This window comes from Herpailurus yagouaroundi, unplaced genomic scaffold, assembly GCF_014898765.1.
Source record: "Herpailurus yagouaroundi ecotype Mexico unplaced genomic scaffold, PumYag 29, whole genome shotgun sequence".
Taxonomy (NCBI): domain Eukaryota; kingdom Metazoa; phylum Chordata; class Mammalia; order Carnivora; family Felidae; genus Herpailurus; species Herpailurus yagouaroundi.
The window spans coordinates 61245346-61265381 of record NW_024412377.1 but is presented as its reverse complement, the minus strand read 5'-3'; the positions used below and the strand labels follow the sequence as shown (position 1 = coordinate 61265381).

The 20036-nt window shown below is 33.6% G+C and overlaps 1 protein-coding gene across 3 annotated transcripts in view; it reads right to left on the bottom strand.

Annotated features, from left to right (window-relative positions):
* The window catches only part of RANBP17 (RAN binding protein 17), a 327575-nt gene that overhangs the window by 265925 nt on the left and 41614 nt on the right, over window positions 1–20036 (bottom strand). For all 3 annotated transcript variants that reach the window (XM_040444804.1, XM_040444813.1, XM_040444823.1), the window contains one exon: window positions 2548–2653. In XM_040444804.1, coding sequence (XP_040300738.1) covers window positions 2548–2653 — 106 coding nt within the window. The remainder of the gene's footprint in view (window positions 1–2547; window positions 2654–20036) is intronic.

The following is a 20036-nucleotide window of genomic DNA, read 5'->3' as shown; positions in this document are numbered from 1 at the left end:
ATTAAAGTTAAATATATTTGTTGCTTAAAGAAAAAATTAAAATTTTCTACTTGGCAAATATACACCTGCTTTTGTTTATTTCCTTGGCAAATATACCTGCTTTTGTTCATTTCCTGTTATATATTTCTCAGGAAAATAATGCCAGTGGGTACTTCTCTGCTTGATGATGAAAACTTTTAAAAAATCAAACTATAGCAAAAAGTATACTTACTTTCCACTTTATTAAACATGTAATGTTATATTAAAAGATAGCACGGAGGCAAATTATTCACTTTGTTTAAAATTAACCAAAGCATTTTAAGAATGCCCCAATTCATATTTTAAAGTTATTCTATATTGGAAATAATGAATCTTAGAAAAGCTGAAAATATTTGTGTTCCATTCAGACTCCAGTTTCACTGCAAAGGGCTAGTTTAAAGGTAGAAAAGAATACGGAATGAAGAGAAATTTTCTATTCAAAATGGCAACAAATTTATTAAACACTTAGGAATATATTTAAGATTAGTAAGGAAGGAGAATGCCACAACCAGGTATAATAATTTTAAGAACTTTGCCACTGGGTGGTGGCAAAACTGGGGTGACATACATCTGGGCAAAAAGCAATGGATAGTCAATTGTCCAACAGAAGCTTTGTTTATGATTGTTGACAAGATTTTTCACCTCATGACCGTAGCCTTAGTAAGAAGCAATGAATTACTTGCCTTATATTTCTATTCTACACTGAGGAAAACAGACTTCCAAGATCAGTGGAAAAGAATGAAAAGCCTAGAAAAAGACCTAAAATCTTCATGTAAAGATATAAGCAGCATTTCAAATGTGTGAAGGATGAGGTTCACATTAATTGGTTAACACTATGTAAACTCTGGAAAAAGTATATAAGACAAATGTCAAATATATTAAGAATTAAATATAAAAAACTGAAACCATAAAAAAACTAGAAGAAAACATAGGTGAGTATTTTTATTATCCAGGTGTGGAACAACTTTTCTAAGCATGACCAATGGAGAAAATATGAAGGGAAAATTTCATAGATCTGAACATATAAATATTTAAATCTAGTAAGAAAGAAATTTCTAAAACAAATTAAAAACATGGAGAAAATATTTTCAAAATAAATAGCAAAATATTAAGATCTTTGATATATACTGGGTTCTTATAAACAAATTAGGAAAGATAATCACAAAAGAAAACTAGCTAAATGGTACAATCTATACATATTTAAAAATCACAGAGAAAATACAATTGGGAAAAATAGGAATGCAAAAGAATGTTTGACATCACTTGTAACCAAAGCAATACAAAATTAACACAAGATATTTGCTGTTATCTGGGAAAGATAATCCTATTATCTAGGGTTCAACTGCAGAAAATATGGTTAACTCTCAAAGCCTTTGAGTTCAGAGAATAAACTAGTATTGAAACTCTTTAACATGCTGTAGACCATTCCACCAACTCTACAGCCTTTAGGAATTAACTCTAATGAAATTATTTTGATCTAAAAGAATATTCACCTCAAAGCAGTTTACATTGAAGAAAAATTGGGAAACAACCTAAAATTCCCAAGACCAGGGTATGTTTAAATTAAGGAACAGCTTAGAATATTTAATGCCTAGGTAAAATCACAATATTATGCTTGATTTTTTAAAAAGAGAAGTGTTTGTGGGGCGGGGGTGGAGCAGATGGCGTTTGGTAATATAGCACTTACCATTTGCCAGACATTGTTCTCAGCATCTTAAAAATATTAACTCATTTAATCCTTATAATAGCCCAAAATGAATTAGGTATTATTGTCCCCATTTTAGTTTACAAAACAGTATTCTAGTATAATTTTTGTTTAAAAAATGTTGGAAAAGACACATGAAATGTACATATACCCTCAAGCATTAATTTAAAAAATTCAAAGGTCTTTAGCAAAATGACAGTAATAGTTACCTTCAAATTAATCTATGACTTTTCTTTTTATTTGAAATATTTAAGTGTCCAATAAAAACACATACGACTTTGTTATAAAGAAAAATTTTATTAAAAAATAAATTAAAATATATAGAAAAGCAACTCACGTGTATTATTCACATGTAGGAATTTTCCTCAGTGTTAAGGCAAGTAATTCATTGCTTCTTATTAAGGCTATAGTCATGAGGTGGAAAATCTAGTCAACAATCACAAACAAAGCTTGTATTGGGTAACTGACTATCCACTGCTTTTTGACCACACGTATATCACCCCAATTTTGCCACCACCCAATACACACCAATTTAGCAAGCTTTGTCAGATCCTAAGAAATAAAAAGCAACTTAAGCCTTCATTTAGATGCAAGTCTAAACACTATTTAGACGCAAGTTTAAAGTATATTTGACTATAACACTTATTAGAGATTTGACTTCTACAAATCACTTAACCTCTAACCTCTATTAGTTTTCTCACCAGTAAAAAAGAAAATAATACCTTCCTCAAATGGCCAAGTACAAAATGTTTTATCTTATAATTCCAGTTCAATAATAACTAAATTTCTTAACTACTTAGTTAAGTTTTATGGCCAGCACTTACCGACAGGATAATTCTCCATCCATAGCATCATGTTCATCTGTACTGGTATAGGTTAACCTTCCTCCAACAACTGTCCCAACTAAGTATACCAGCCATGCAAGACGTCCTAAAACATAACAGGAAAGAGAAATGTTTAGGAGGTATTTATAGACACAATGTTTATATTGCAGAAAATTCTGAAATTGGCAAAGTGATCTATTCTTCCAAACAAATGATAAACTACTGTGAACTCAGTCCTTGACAGAGAGTGGAGTGAGTTTTAAGTTTATCAACACAGCATAACAGTAAAAATTACAGATTTTACAGAGTTAAAGTTATGTTCAAAATCCCAGCTCGGACAATTTATGTGATCTTGCATAAGTTACTTACCCCTTTACACATTAGGGTTTTCATTTGAAAAATGGAGAAAATAAAGTCTACCATGAAGACTTACAATTAAAATTAAATTGGACTAACAAAACACCTAAAGTAATGTGTAGAACCAGGGCTGTAAGTAAGTACTAATATAATCCACAGACCAGCATCTTTTCTGGTCACTGACCAAACATGGTCAATGTTATGATAATACCAGCCTGATCATTTTTAGTATTGTCCCTGTTTGAACCTAATAGATGGTAATAAATTTATCGCCTTTGTATTTTGTGCATAACTTTTTAAAATACAAGACTGTTGTATTTTATGCATAACTTTTTAAAATCCAAGATTGTCACCATTCAAATCACATAGTCTGACAACAAAATTAACTTCACGGGCAATACTAGCAAGGGCTTAACTAACTATAACAGTGGCATGCATGGCATCTAAAGTTTTCACAAAATTGAGTAATTCAGAAATGGAGGTACTTATTGAATGATTTTTATTTAAGGCATATATCATTTTACAACTTAGAAGCACTGATCCATGTGTCAGATTCTCCAAAATTTTCAAGACCTTTATGAACAATTAACAACATACCAGTTATCTTGCTAAAAAGAAATTTTGTGCTATTCTTAGGGACTGATTCTTCAAAGTTGACCAGGTTATTGCACAATACCAAAATCAATTATGTTCCTGTATTGAGAAACAAATCAATTATGTTCCTGTATTGAGAAACCTTCTCAAGTGAACTAAAGTTCAAGGGTATTAACTTGAATAGTCTTATGGATGTCTTTGCCTGCTGGAAGACTTAGGAAGGATAAATTCATGTAGAAAAAGAGCACATTCTTTCTATATTTCTGTGAATACTAGCCATCATTACTCTATAACTGATCAATTCCCTCTAACTTCAAGAGAGACATCAGCCTATTGAGGTGACAAACTTCCTGTAAGTTAGAAATATAGCCTGGCAAATATCCACATCCCCTATTGTATTATAAAACGACAATGAATAAATCAGAATTGACCCAATTATGCAGGCTGGGACATAAACAATGTGAAACAGATTCAATAGGGGACAAAAACACTAATTTGATCAAGTAATTCATAAAACAGACTCAAGCCTCAAGATACACACAATTAATTTTTAAAAAGTAACAGAACAAAAAGCCCATCTAGGAAGCTGAAGGTACTAAGAAAGTTGCCTATGTACTCAAAATTGTTTTATGATTAACATAAAAGTCTATTAGTAACACATGCTATCCCCGGATGACCCTACTTCTGTGGGTCCTCTCAAGTGATCTCTCTTCCACACTTCTTGTATCTCAGGCCTACAACATGGAGGTGTTCTTGACGTTCCTGATGTCTATTTCCAAAACATTCTCCCTCCATCAAAAGCACTCAGCTGACATCTTATGTCATCAAACTATACTACCAAATATCCTTTCTGGCTGCAATGATCTACTCTCCCTCAGGTTATTTTCCCTTACTTTTTGAAGGTGTTCATTCCTGGCTTGTTGTCACTCTTTCCAACAAGACTTCTATTATAATCAGTAGTGGCTTCAACATATACAAAGATGAATCTTCCAACACTAACAATCCTTCATTCTACTGGGAATCTCCAACAGATGAACCTATCACTTTCTTTAACAACTTTACTGAAATATATAATTCACATACCATATAATTCATCCACTTATAAAAGTCATTGTTTTTAAGTAAATTCGCAGGGTTGTACAATCACCACCACAACCTAATTTTAGAACATTTCATCTCTCACCAAAGAAATTCCACTCCATACCCCTCAATTCACCCCCATCCCTAAGCAACTACTAATCTACTTTTATGTCTCCTCAGATTTTTCCCATTCTGGACATTTCATGTCAACAAATCATATAACATGTAGCTTTTGTAACTGTCTTTTTCACTTAGCATAATGTGTTCAAAGATCATCCATGTTGTAGTTTGTATTGGTACTTCATTTTTTATAGCCAAACAACATTCCATTGTTTGAACTTATGGTTGCTGGTGGGGTGGGGGGTGTTGAAGGACAAGCAAGATGGGTGAATGGGAGGGAGAAATAGAAGCTTCCAGTTATGAAATGAATAAGTCATGGAAATAAAAGGCACAACATAGGGATTACAGTCAATGATACTACCATAGTATTGTATGGTGACAGATGGTAACTACACTTGTGGTAAGGAATCCATAATGTATAGAAAAGGTGAATCACTATGTTGTATACCTGGAACTAATGTAACACTGTGTATCAACCATATTTTTAAAAAATTCCATTGTTGGACATAGCACATTTTATTCATCTATACACCAGCTGATGGGCATTTGGACTGTTTCTACCTTTTGACTTTAAAAATAATGCTGCTATTTACAGAAACAGCCCAGTGTCTTGTCCATGATATAGATAGATAGATAGATAGATAGATAGATATAGAGATATCTATATATAGATAGATAGATCTGTATATATATCATACACACACACACACACACACACACACACACACACACACACACACAATGGAGTATTACTCAGCCATAAAAAATGAAATGTTGACATTTGCAGGGACATGAATGGAGCTACAGAGTATTATGCTAAGTAAAATATAAGTCAGTCAAATACCACGATTTCACTCATGTGGAATTTAAGAAACAAATGAACAAAAGGGGGGAAAAAAGACAGGCAAACCAAGAAACAGACTCAACTATAGAGAACTGATATTTACTAGAGGAGAGGTGGGTGGGCGGTGGGTGAAATAGGTGATGGGATTAAGGAATGAACACACTTGCTGTGATGAGCACCAGATGTTGTATGTAAATGTGGAAACACTATATTGTATACCTGAAACTAAAATTACACTGTATATCATCTAACTAGAGTTTAAATACTTAAAAAAATAATGCTGCTTTGAATATTTGTGCACAGCTTGTATGTGGATAATTTCTCTTGGGTATACCTAGAAATGGAATTACTGAGTCATATGATACATATATTTTTAACATTTTAAGGAATGGCCAAACTGCTTTCTAAACCAGCATTACCACCAGCAATATATGAAGGTCCAAATCCTATCAACACTTGTTATCATCTTTTTGATTATACCCATCCTAGTGAGTGTGAAATGGTATCTTGTAATTTTAATATATCCTTTCCTGATGACTAATGATGTTGACCATCCTCACATATGCTTACCAGCCATTTGCATGTCTTCTTTGGAGAAAGGTCTATTTAAATCCTTTGCTCATTTTTAAATTGAGCTGTTTATCTTTTTTTATTATTGAGCTGTAAGGGTTCTTTATATATTATAGATACAAGTCCCTCATCAGATATGAAATTTGCAAATATTTCCTCCCATTCTCTGGGTTGTGTTTTCACTTTCTTGATGGTATCCTTTGAAACATTCTGAGATTTTTAATTCTGATGTCAAAATTTTGAATTTTTCTTTTGTCACTTCAGCTTTTGGTGTCACGTTTAAGAAACCACTGCCCAACCCAAAGTCATGAAGATTTACTCCTGTTTTCTTCTGAGTTTCATAGTTTTAACTCTTACATTTAGGTCTATGATTTATTTTTACTTAATTCTTGTATATGGTGGGAGATATTGGTCTTATTCTTTGCATGTAGTATCCAATTGTCCCAGCACCATTTGTCAAATAAACTATTCTTTTGTCATTGAATTGAATTTGCCACTCTTGTCAAAGAGCAATTCATTATACATTGAAGAATTTATACCTGGACTCTCAATTATATTTTACTATTCTAGTGTCTATCTTTATGCCAATTCCACACTGTATTGACTACATTTCCTTTTTAATAAATTTTGAAATCAAGATGTGTAAGTTCTTATACTTCATTCTTTTTCAAGCTAATTTTGAATATTCTGGGTCTTCTGGATTCCCTTATGAATTGAAGGATCAGCATGTCAATTCTTGCGCTGAGGCCTGCTGGGATTTTAACAAAGATTGTGCTGAATCTATAGGTCAATTTGGGGAGTACTGCCATCTTACCAATATCAAGTCTTGTGATCCATGACCACAGGTGTCTTTCCACATAGTCAGATCTTTAATTTCTTTCAACAATGCTTTATAGTGGTTGGTATATAAGTCTAACCCTTTTTTTTAAACTTATGCCTATGTAATTTATTCTTTTTTGATGCTATTTTACCTGAACTTATCTTCATTTTTGATTAATTGGTAATATATAGACATGTTATTGACTTTTGTTTACTGATCTTATATCCTGCAACTTTGCTAATCTCTTATTAGTTGTACTAGTTTTTTGGGATCTTCCATTTATTCAGTCTCTTACAAACTTCATGTCTTCTCTACCCTGCTTACTTAGCTTCAGTTCTATGCTCAATTGTTATAATCTATGCCTTATACCACTTCAATTCCTCTCTGGCTCTGACACACTCATCTTACAAACCCATGACTGTTTAAGTCCAATTCCCTACCTAGTCTTTGCCTATACTTACACAGCTTAATATAACTAGAGAAAGATACAATCATGTTGACCAGCCTCACTTTGAAGTCACCTTCTCAGTAAGGCCTTCCGTAGCCACCCTATCAACTTTTAATACCTACTGTAAGTAGCACACCTTCCAGACAACCATCATCAATTCCTTCTCTCCATGTATGCACAAGCCATCAAAAAGTGGAGTTTATTCTTCCAATTCTTTATAAGTGTATGCTGGATTGTGACTGCTTTGACCAAAAGAAAATGGTGGAAGTGACATTATTCCAGTGCTGGGATTAGTCTTTACGAGAACCAACAGCTTCTTCTAGTCTCTTAGGGAATGTTCACACTGGGGAAGCCAATCACCATGTAAAAAGACCACATACCCTGAAAACATCATACTATTAAGAGGCCCAAGCTAGCAATGCAGAGAGAAAAATGCCAATGAGAGACTATTCACCAAACATTCCAGCCCAGATACCAGACTTGTGAATAAAGAATCATTCAGGTGACTACAATGCCAGCTGTCATCTGATTACAATGCCTGAAAGATCCCAAATGAGAATCATCCAGCTAAGACTTATGAATACCAGAGAACACTGAGAGATAATAACAAAATGACCATTATTTGATAAACTACTAAGTTTTGGTAAGTGATAACCAGAACATAATCTGCCAACATTTCATACCCTTCTTCTCTGCTTCATTGGTTTTATTTTCAGTACTTATCACTTTCTAATATATCTTAGGTATTTATCTTGCTTTGTTACCTGTCTATTCCAACAGAATATCAACTGCATAACTGTGATTTTTTTTTAATTTTTATTTATTTATTTTTTTGTCTATTGCACTTCCAGAGCCTAAAGCAGTGCTGGCACATTGTAAGTTATCAACAGACATGGGTTACTGAATTAAGAAATTACATAAAAAAAAAAAAAAAAAGAAAAAGAAATCATTACATAGAAAAGATAGCATGAAACAGGCAAGAACAAGTTAACATTTTATTATCAATTTAGTAAACATTAAAATGTAGAGTCCTTACTAAAAATGAATGTTAATGGTAATTATATTTTTATTGCTTAAATAAGACAAAAGCAATTTCTTCTCAAAGCATACTCAATCCAAGATGTAATAAAGTCTATCTTCTTCATTTGCAAATTCTCTTATCTAAAAATTTGTCAACTTGGTAAAGTTTATTTGTAATTCCAAAAATACTTGTGACCATTCATGTGTAAGTGGACAACAACAAAATCTAAGCTGCCCAATGTGTACATTCCAAGCTTAGGTAAAACAAAGCAACACTCTGCTTTCTTGTTTCATCTTTCATACTATAAACAAGTAAGTAATCTTTCATGGTCTTTTTGGTGCCCAATTTTTTTATACTCAAATTTGTGCTTTCTGTTGGTGATTTTACTATTTAAAATACTGCCCAAGAATAGTGAAGTGCCACATGGTGGTCCTATGTGAAAAAAGTCTGTTATGTGCCTCATAGAGAAAATATATGTGTTAGATAAGCTTCATTCAGGCATGAGCGCTATGGCTATGGTACAATGTTAGTGAATCAACAATATACATTAAACAAGGTGTTTTAAAACAGGAACACATATAAAACAAGGTTATATGTTCATCAGCCAATGAAAATGTTGTGACCAGGGGCTGCAGGAACCTAACCCCATATCTACCCTAGAAACAATAGTTTAATATTTGCTAATTCAGTGTTAACAGCAATGTTATAGATCATAAATTCCAAATAAGGAGATTTGACTATATTTCTCAGAATCTTACAGAGGTCATTATTAATAGATTATGCTGCAACTGTGCATGGGACATACATATTTTGAGTAATGGATGTGAATCTGAAACACTGCAAGCATAATTTTTGGTGAGTACAGTGCAATAATTTACCTACCCAATGGGAGTCATTATTTAAAAAATATCCTACTGCAAGTTTTTTCAAAATGAAAAATATTATTTAAGTATAAATAATAACCTTCTTTATATGTTTTATCAATTTAGATATTCAGAGACTGGTTTTTCATTTATTTACTCATTTTTATTTATTTGTTTTTTATTTGAGAGAGAGAGCACGAACAGGAGAGAGGCAGAGTGGGGCTCAGTGCAGAGTCTGACACAGGACTCAATCTTACGACCCTGGGATCATGATCTGAGCCGAAATCAAGAGTCAGACACTCAACCGACTGAGCCAACCAGGCACCCCACAGATACTTGTTTTTCTTTCTTTTTTTTTTTTTTTTTAAATGTTTATTCATTTTCTGGGGCGCCTGGGTGGCGCAGTCGGTTAAGCGTCCGACTTCAGCCAGGTCACGATCTCGCGGCCCGTGAGTTCGAGCCCCGCGTCAGGCTCTGGGCTGATGGCTCGGAGCCTGGAGCCTGTTTCCGATTCTGTGTCTCCCTCTCTCTCTGCCCCTCCCCCGTTCATGCTCTGTCTCTCTCTGTCCCAAAAATAAATAAAAAACGTTGAAAAAAAAATGAAAAAAAAAATAAATGTTTATTCATTTTCTGAGAGAGAGAGAGAAAGAGAGTATGAGTGGGGGTGGGGCAGAGAGAGGGAGACACAATCTGAAGCAGGCTCCAGGCTCTAAGCTGTCAGCGCAGAGCCCAATGCGGGGCTCAAACCCACAAACCACAAGATCATGACCTGAGCCAAAGTCGGAGACTCAACAGACTGAGCCACCCAGGCGTCCCTAGATACTGGTTTTTCTTAAAGCAAGCTTGACTATTACTAAAAATAATAGCAAACATTTACATGGTATTTTCCATGCACTAGGCAATATTTTAAACATTATCTATTACCTATATTTATATCCATTTAATGTCACAAATATTCCTATTAAGTACTGCGGAGCTATGATTCCCATACAGACAATGGAGTTCCAAGAGTTCATTCTCATACCATTAAGAGATACTACTTCCTCTCAAGATCGATGAAAGGGAATACTCAAACACCACCGTTGACAATTAGCTGGACCACAATGATCCAATAATATCTTACGAGCCAAGAATCTCTCGAGTTTTTATTTAACACATTTTAATTCCTAATCCTGAATTTTTTCTGTCTCCAAATTTTAATCACAGATGAGACTGCATCTGCTTTTGGGATCATGTCTAGGGTCTTTCATACTTCCTTTGATTCCCAAACTGCCCGCAATAAAACCAAGTATATGTGACACATGAAATAAGTATGTGTTGAATAGTTAAACTTAAAATAAGCAAACTTATTTTGGAGGCTTATCACTAATGTAAACTCAGAAACATCTGCTTATTAGCTCTTGATAAAAACAAGCCTACTTGAAAATAGTCAAAGAATTCCTCATGCATGTAATTTTTATATCTCTCTGTTGAAATATCAACATTAAAAAATGAAGCAGTACATTTTAGCTACCAAGAGCACAGGCTGAGTTAAAATCCTGCCTCTACTATCAATAAGGTAGTTACTTAATTTCACTTGGATTTAATGCCCTCATCTATAAATATGAGGGTGATACTTACACCTGGCTCTCAGGCTTGTGACAAACACTAAATAATATTTTTCATAAAAAGTGGTCATAATAATATTCACTATAAATGCTCAGTACATACTGGCTGTTATTACTATTATTATGTTTATAAAAACAGCCATCCCCTTTTTAGTTCTTCTGTATCAAACCTACAAAAACCAAAACATACCAATGCTACATTTATATGTTCTTCTGAGTTTTACTTTAGAAGCTGCTCAAGAAAATTAAGTCACACAATTTTTAAGAGCTTTTCCTCTCTGCCAAAGAGGCTTATTGCAATTAAAGCTAATTACCATTAGCCATATATACTTTCTTAATGCCATTTGTAAAACAAACACAAAAAAACTGTAAAGGAAAAAAAAAATATTCCAAGTAAAACACATTCATGTACTTTCCTATGTGGCACGTTCTGCTATAGGGATATAACTAAATAGGTGTGTGTCTGGGGTAGGCTGAAAAGGAAGAGAATCCATGCCCAAAGGATTGAACCTAGTGAGAGACAGATAATGGGGAAAAATGATTTCTTCAGTGCAGATGATGAGTATCACTGTCCAATAATAGAAAAATAAAAGATACTAAATACAGGACATGAATTTCTCAAATTTAAGTTTTTTATTTTTTAATTCCTCTTATTCTGTGACTTTGAAATTAAGGCTTGTATATCAAAACATGCTATGCAGAAATAGCATGAGATCAATTGTGAGTATTTTTTTTTTCTGAAATTATGGTAAATTCTGAATGGAGGTTTGTTTATTCAGAGGAAAAATAAAATGTTTATTTACTCTCCTTGTTTTTGGAAACAGTGACTTCTATTATATACAACAAACAACAAAGCAGGCATTTCTTAACCTTAGAAACTTAACCACTGCCTGAATAAATTAGGATTGGTGTTAGAAATCAACAACGGAATATAAAGGCATTATTTTTAAGCTATCAAACATAATTTTCATATTTAACTGACTGAGAAGTAGTATTTCTCATACACATCCTTTCCCTAAACCTCAACAATTTTAGACTGACAGTATTCAAAATAATAAATGGTACTTTGGTTACAGAATTCTGTCCACAAAGTTTAAAGAACCATGTAAATCCGTAAATCGAAATTACATTTAGAAATTTAAATATCCAATAAACAAGTTTCATATCTACACATTTGTTTTGAATATCATCTTTATAATGAGACTAAATTTCCATTATAATTTTCCATTTTTCTATTTATTCTGAAATGTTCAGGGCACTTGTTTTAGCAGCTGTTCAAGCAAAGAACATTTTTTCCTTTAACAAAATAATTATTGCTGTAATAATCTGTAATTATGGTTTATAACTGCAATAATCCCAAAGAAATCAGTCATTACCATAGATCACAAGTAATCGTTAACTACTGTTAATGACCTATTTCTTAGGGATTATTGTTTTTGTAAACCATGACCATATCACCACAAATATGGAAGAGCAAGACAATATAATACAAATGAGATCATAATATAATAATAAACTTATTTTGTAACATTAAAAGCCATTAAGCATCTAAATTAAAGCACACATAACGAGAGCATATAATTTTCTTTGTTCAACACTAACTGAAGTGTTTAGTCTGCACAAAAGAAATTGAATACCGCTACATACAACAGTATAAACTAGAGCCACATTAGGCATTTTTTTTTGTAATACAAAACAATTATTTTTAAGTAGACCAGAGATATCTTTGAAAGTAGATTCCTTCCCACTGACTTTTTGTTTTTATTTTTTTATTTTTTTTTTACCATTTATTTTCTAGAGACAGAGAGAGACAGACTGTCCGTGGGGAAGGGGCAGAGACAGGAGACGGAGAATCTGAAGCAGGCTCCAGGCTCTGAGCTGTCAGTGCAGAGCCCAACGCGGGGCTGGAACCCTGCTTAACTGACTGAGCCACCCAGGTGCCCCACCCCACTGTCTTTTTACCAAAAAAAAAAAAAAAAAAAGCAGCAAGGAAACAAATGTTAACAATTTTCTATGTATTGAGCATTAGACACTGAATTATTATTAAAAACACATAGTATACTTATGATAAAAAATCTGAATTTATATTAATCAAGAATCAGGTCTGACTTCATTCACTAGATACCCCTATTTAATATCAATAAATTATTACATTGACATTAATTCCATTCATATATCTCAGAACAGCTATATTTTCATTTGGTATCCTTTTGTAGGAAAACAGGTATTTGATTTTACATCTGAATTTTTTTACATTGTAATATAATATTTGCCATATCTGAAGCTATATGTAATGGATATGAAGTATAATAAAATAAACACCAGTGAACTCCCTATCCAACTTAAGAACCAAGGCTTTACCAATACAGTCACACCTACCTTCATACTCCTCCCCTAGCTTATCCCCTTACCTGCCACCCGAGAGGTAACCATGATCCTGTATTTGGTGCTTATTATTCTCTTGAATTTTTTTTCTCATTTTACCACTTAGGCATATATTCCTAAAACAATGTATTTTTAGTCTCACTTGTTTGGGGCTTTATTGAGTGTCTCATACTATATACAGTTTCCTGAAAATTGCTTTATTTCACCACCTATCTTATCTCTGAAATTCATTATAAGTATACCTGTACTTCATTCCATTTTACTGTTATATGTTACTCTATTGTGTAACCATTATGATCTGTTTATTCATTTTAATGGTTATGGGTATTTGAGCTGTTTCCACTTTGTGTCCTTAGGAACAATTAGACTATGAATATTTTCACACATGTCCTCTTGTGTAGAAGAGATTTTCTAGAGGACATACCTAAGAGTGGAAGGGCCAGGTCAGCAGGGATTCAAATGTTCCACTTAGCAAAATAACACCAAATTGATTTCCATTCCATTTCCGATCGATTTATTTTATACTCCTATCACAAGTATATAAGAATTCCCTTTGATCTACATTCTCCTATATGATTTGCTACTTTTGCCAATTTACTGGGAGTAACATGGTATCTCATGTGCCTTAGAAGATACCCAAGTGTATAGAGTTCGTTTATTATTATTTTCACCATTAGTTTTAATTGCAAGTTAGTAACAATGTGGACTCTGATGCTATGTGACTGAAATTTGTTAAGACTTGCTTTATATACAAATAACCTGCTCAACTTTTTTTTTTTTTTCAACGTTTATTTATTTTTGGGACAGAGAGAGACAGAGCATGAACGGGGGAGGGGCAGAGAGAGAGGGAGACACAGAATCAGAAACAGGCTCCAGGCTCTGAGCCATCAGCCCAGAGCCTGACGCGGGGCTCGAACTCACGGACCGCGAGATCGTGACCTGGCTGAAGTCGGACGCTCAACCGACTGCGCCACCCAGGCTCCCCTAACCTGCTCAACTTTTAAAAACTGAGATATAATTGACATATCAGTTACAAGTATAAAACATATGATTTGATATTTATATATATTAGGAAATGATTACCACAGTAAGTCTAGTTAACATCCATCACCTCACATAGTCACCAACTTTTTTTTATGGTGAGGACTTTAAAGATTTACTGGCCCCAAAACTTGCAAGTACTATTAACTATACAGCACTATTAACTATAGTCATCATGCTGTCCATTACATCCCCATGACATTTATTTTTTAACTGCAAGTTTCTATCTTTTGACCACCTTTACCCATTTTGGCCACTCCCCACTCCCTCCTCTGACAATCACCACTCTGTTCTCTGTATCTATAAGTTCAGTTTGTTGTTTTACTTCCAGATTCTATGTATAAGTGCGATCATATGGTTATTAATCTTTCTCTGACTTATTTCATTTAGCATAATGCCCTCAAGATCCATCTTTGCTGTCACAAATGACAAGATTTCTTTCTTTTTTATGGCTGAATAATATTCCATTTTATACATATACATACACACACACACACACACACACACACACACACACACACACCTCACGGTTTTTCTCCATTCATCCATCAATGGACATTTAGATTGCTTTCATGTCCTGGCTACCATAAACAAAGCTGCAATAGACACAGCGGTGTAGATTATCTTTTCAAGTTAGTGTTTTTGTTTTCTTTGAGTAAATACACAGAAGTAGAACTGCTGGATCATATCATAGCTTGATCTTTAATTTTTTGAGAACTACCATCTGTTTTCCATAGCGGCTGCACCAATTTACATTCCCACTGACAGTGTACAATGGTTGCCTTTTCTTCACATCTTTGTCAACACTTGTTTTCTCTTGTCTTTTGGATAAAAGCCATTCTAACAGGTGTGAGGTGGCCTCTCATTGATTTGCTTTTCCCTGACGTTTAGTGATGTTGAATACCTTTTGATGTACCTGTTGTTGCTGAGTTATATTAGTTCTTTACATATTTTGGATATTAACCTTTCATCAGATACATGTTTGCAAACACTTTCTCCCATTGTGTAGGTTACTTTTTCATTTTGCTGATGAAAACTTTTAATGAAGTACTTTAGCAAAGATTTACTGGTAGAAAACATTTCTGGTTTTCTACTGGTAGAAAATGTCTTTTGTTCATCCTTGTTCTTGAAAGATACTTCAGCTAACATGTAATTATAGGATTGTTGTTATTTTGGCACAATTTTTAAAAAATATTATTCTACCATCTTCTGGCTTACATTTTTACTGTTGAGAAGTGAGTTTATCAGTCTATTTCATACTTTTCAAGCAGCTTTTTAGATTTTCTGTCTTTGGGACTATGTAGTCTGACTAAAATGCTGTTTTTTGGTTTTGGCTGATAAACGTTGGGTTTGCTATACTGGTGGATTCATGTCTTCATTCAGAAAAACTCTTAGAGTATCTTCAGTTATTGCCTCTGTTCCATCTTCTCTATTCTGTTTTTCTGGGACTGAATTTGATATCCTGAACTTTCATCCCACCCTTTAATTTCTCTTTTAATTTTCTCACTTTCCTGGTTTCTCCACTTTCTTGAAAATTTCTTCAAACCTAACTGCCAATTTGAGAATTCTTTTCTCAGCTAGATCCAACTTACTGTTCAATACATTCATTAAATTTCAGGTCACAAAAATTTGTCTTCAATAATAAAGATTTTACTTGAGTCTTCTTCAGTCTGTCTGGTCATTTTTCATATTCTTTTTTGCTCATTGTGATTCTATTTTTTTTTTCTTTACACATTTCATGCAGAATTATTTTACATTCCTATCCAATTATAATATCTTAAGTCCTCTGGGAGATCCAAATCGAATATACAATTTATTGTTTCTCTCAATGCTCATTCATGATGTCTTGTTTCATTATTTGTGTGCTCACTATTTTTTAAATTATGAACACTCATTTGGTTGATCTTAATCTGCAGGATTCTCGAGGCCCTAAATTATGGTTGCTATTTGTCAGAGAAGATTTTAATTTGCTATTTTGCTGGAAGCCAACGGGCTCTAATAATTTGGGACCACTTTATCCCCTTTGAAGCGTCCAACTTAATAGAAGAATCTTAAGTTCAGTACACCTACCTTGCTACTGGCCTAAGGCTTTGCCACCAATTTAATCACTGCTGTTGATAATTTGCCTTTGAAAGCAATACTGCCTTTTGCCCTTGTTTGCTATTGACTAGTTCCATTCTGGTTAAAGTTCTTTTTTTTTTTTTTTTTTTTTTGAGAGAGAGAAATAATGAGAAGAGGTGGGGGGACAGAGGAGTGTAGAGCAGCACAGGGGAGGAGAAGGAACGTCAAAAACTTCATGAACTTATTTCAAGTCCAGCAATGCATTAAAAAGTTTATCCAGGAGCTGTTTTGCAGCTGAAAAGCCTTTCAGAGCATCAAGCTGACCACAATGAAGTGAAAACTACTAATTCTTTACTATTAAAGAAGCAAACACTATTTGGGATATAAACTAAAAAGAAAAATATGATTTTATTGGTAGCTGGCCAAACACAAACCAAATTATAACATAACATAATCTGAATTAATGTAGAAAACAAATCTGAAAAGATACTACATGGGATAGCATTGAGTCATTAGACAAAAACAAAGTTTTAAAAATACTACAACACAGGCTTAAAGGGCAACCACAGCTATAAAAAGATACGTAACTAAAAAGACAAGAAGGGATGAAAATTTAGCCTGTGCGCTACTCACCATTCTGTGCACTCTATGTTACATCTGTATTTGTCTAATTTGCACAAAGGCACCAAATGTACTTCTGAGCTGATGAAGTAAAATAAATACTCAAAGGCCAAAAAATGTGAGGGCTAAAATTTAGAGACATAAGCATGGAAACAACTAGAGAACTTGAATTTTTCCCTGAAGGCCAATGGAAAGCCTAGGGTATGCCCAATGTGAGGAGTCCAACAAGAAACTCACTCTTAGTGAAAAAAAAAAAAAAAAAAAGGAACTGGAGGGGGAAAAAACCTGCCCTTCACAGAGAAAGACAATAGAGAAACTTTTCTGACCTGACTTTAACATGAGGTAGAGAGGAGGAAAAAACTCTCAAGTCAGACCTCGCATGATTTGCAGCCTTACTAGACTACCAGTATGATATAAAGAACCTCATTCTAAGGAACTAGTTCACATGGTGTTGAGTTGGTAGAGCCCCTCCACCCCATTTAGTTAATGGACTAAACACTCCAGTTATAAGACAAGATGGTCAGAATAGGTTTTTTAAAAAGGAAGAACGATATACTGTCTGAGAGATGTACTTTAAATATCAAGACACAGACAGATTGAAAGTAAATGGATGGAGAAGGATATACCGTGTAAATGGAAAGCATGAGAAGGCACTGGCTATGGTAATATCTGATAAGACACATTTCAAGATTAAAGAATCAATTAACAGAAAAGACAAAACAATTATAGATGTCTATATTTATAGATGTCTTACTTCTATAGAAGCAAAAATTGACAAAAGTAGTATAGCAAATTCCACAATCATATTTGGAGATTATACCACCTCTCTCTGTAAATAATAGAAACAGATCAAAACAAAACAAAAAATCAGTAAAGACAAAGAATATCTGAACAACACTAGAAACCATCTTGACTTAATTTCTATTTACAAATTGATATCCCAAATGGTAAAGTCCATCTTATTTTCAAGGGTACATGGTATGTTTACCAGGACACACTATAGGCTAGGTCATAAAAAAAGTCTCAATAAATTTAAAAGGTTTGAAATCCCAGAAAATAGTATTTGGCCAAGGTAGAATTAAATTAGAAATCAGTAACAATAAGATAACTAAGAAAACCCCAAATATTTGGAAATAAAAGGCATACACTTGTCAAATAATCCATGCATTAATAAAGAAATACAGATTGGAAAATATTTTTAACTAAATGATTACAAAAATAAAGCATCAAAATTCATGAGATGCAGCTAAAACAATGCTTAACAATGACATTTATAACTTTAAATGTTTTTATTAGAAAAATACAAAAATCTAGGGGCGCCTGGGTGGCTCAGTCGGTTGAGCGTCCGACTTCAGCCCAGGTCATGATCTCACCATGATCTCATGGTCCGTGGGTTCAAGCCCTGCATCGGGCTCTGTGCTGACAGCTCGGAGCCCGGAGCCTGTTTCAGATTCTGTGTCTCCCTCTCTCTCTGACCCTCCCCTGTTCATGCTGTGTCTCTCTCTGTCTCAAAAATAAATAAACATTAAAAAAAAAAGAAAAATACAAAAATCTAAAACTCAAAGATGTGAAACCTTTATCTAAAAATGGGTGGGGGGGGGGGGGGGAGGAGAGACCAAACAAAATCAAATGTATAAAACAGACAATAATAAAACTAAAACAGCTTATGAAATAAAAACTGAACAAACAATAAAGAAAATCAACGAAACTAAAAGTTGGTTCTTTGAAAAGATTAACAAAATTGATAAATATCTAAGGGAGAAAGAAAAACAGGCAACAACTGTCATTATCAAAAATGAGAGATGGGTGGGTAAAATGGGTAAACAAGGTCAAAAAATAAAAAATTCCAGTTATAAACTAAGTCATCGGGATGCAATGTACAACATGTTGACTATGGTTAATACTGTACTGCATATCAGGAAGCTGCTAAGAGGGCAGATCTTAAAAGTTTTCATCACAAGAAGAAAATAATTTTGTAACTATGTATGGTGACAGATGTTAACTAAGACTTGCTATGATGATCATGTCACATTATGTACAAATATCAAATCATTATGTTGTACACCTGAAAATAGTAACACTGCATGTTAAGTATACTTCCGTTAAAAGAGAAAGAATGAAGGGAAAATCATTTCAGATCCTACAGACAGTAAAAGAATAATAACAGGGGTGCCTGGGTGGCTCAGTCTGTTAAGTGACCTGCTGTATACACAGCCTTTTGTACGTATTTAATATTTAATAATTTTGAAAACTCTGAAGGAAGGAATCAACCATGAAAAGACTAAAATGCTGCAAAAATATTGCTCCTTAATTTAATTTATAAATAATGAGATCTTAATAAGAGAGATTATTTGAAGTAGAGGCTAACTACTCCACTATGTAGCCCGTCAGCAGTTTTTTAATGTGTGACTCCAAACACAAAAACAAAAACAGATAATAAAAGACATTTTAAGACATTATATAAAAGTAAAAGATAATCTTTTAAACAATGTTTTGAAAAGAGTTTAGATAGGAAATCACGGAGTCTATCATCCCTTACCACTCACTTCCCGAAACAATAAAAGGAAAAAAAACATAAAAGAAAAACATTCTGGAACCATAATTAAAGTGTCTTCTTTTAGAAATGGATAAAGTCAGTTCCATTCTCATATTCATTTCATTTTTTAAAAATGTGAAAAATATATTTATTTAATTTTATTCCCTGCAATGTTCCTGAAAGGATTTAAAGGGACATTCAGAAATAAATAAACCCTCCTTCAATAAAGCATTAAAGAAAAATAATGAGGAAAGTGAGGATTCAAATGTAATAGTAAACTAAAGCCATAGTGAAGGATAATACACAAATGCAAAACCATAATGAGGTCTTACACAATTTTTTATTGGATGAAATTGGGCTTTGAATTTGCAGTCAACTATAGCAAAGAAGAAAACATGATTAGTTAAAAGATAGTTACAAGTTAATGAACTCTACTCAAATACCATTATCAGCTTTCCTTGATACCGATTCCAGAGAAATACTTCCCATGTATCTTATAAATGAGAACTGAAAATTAACCA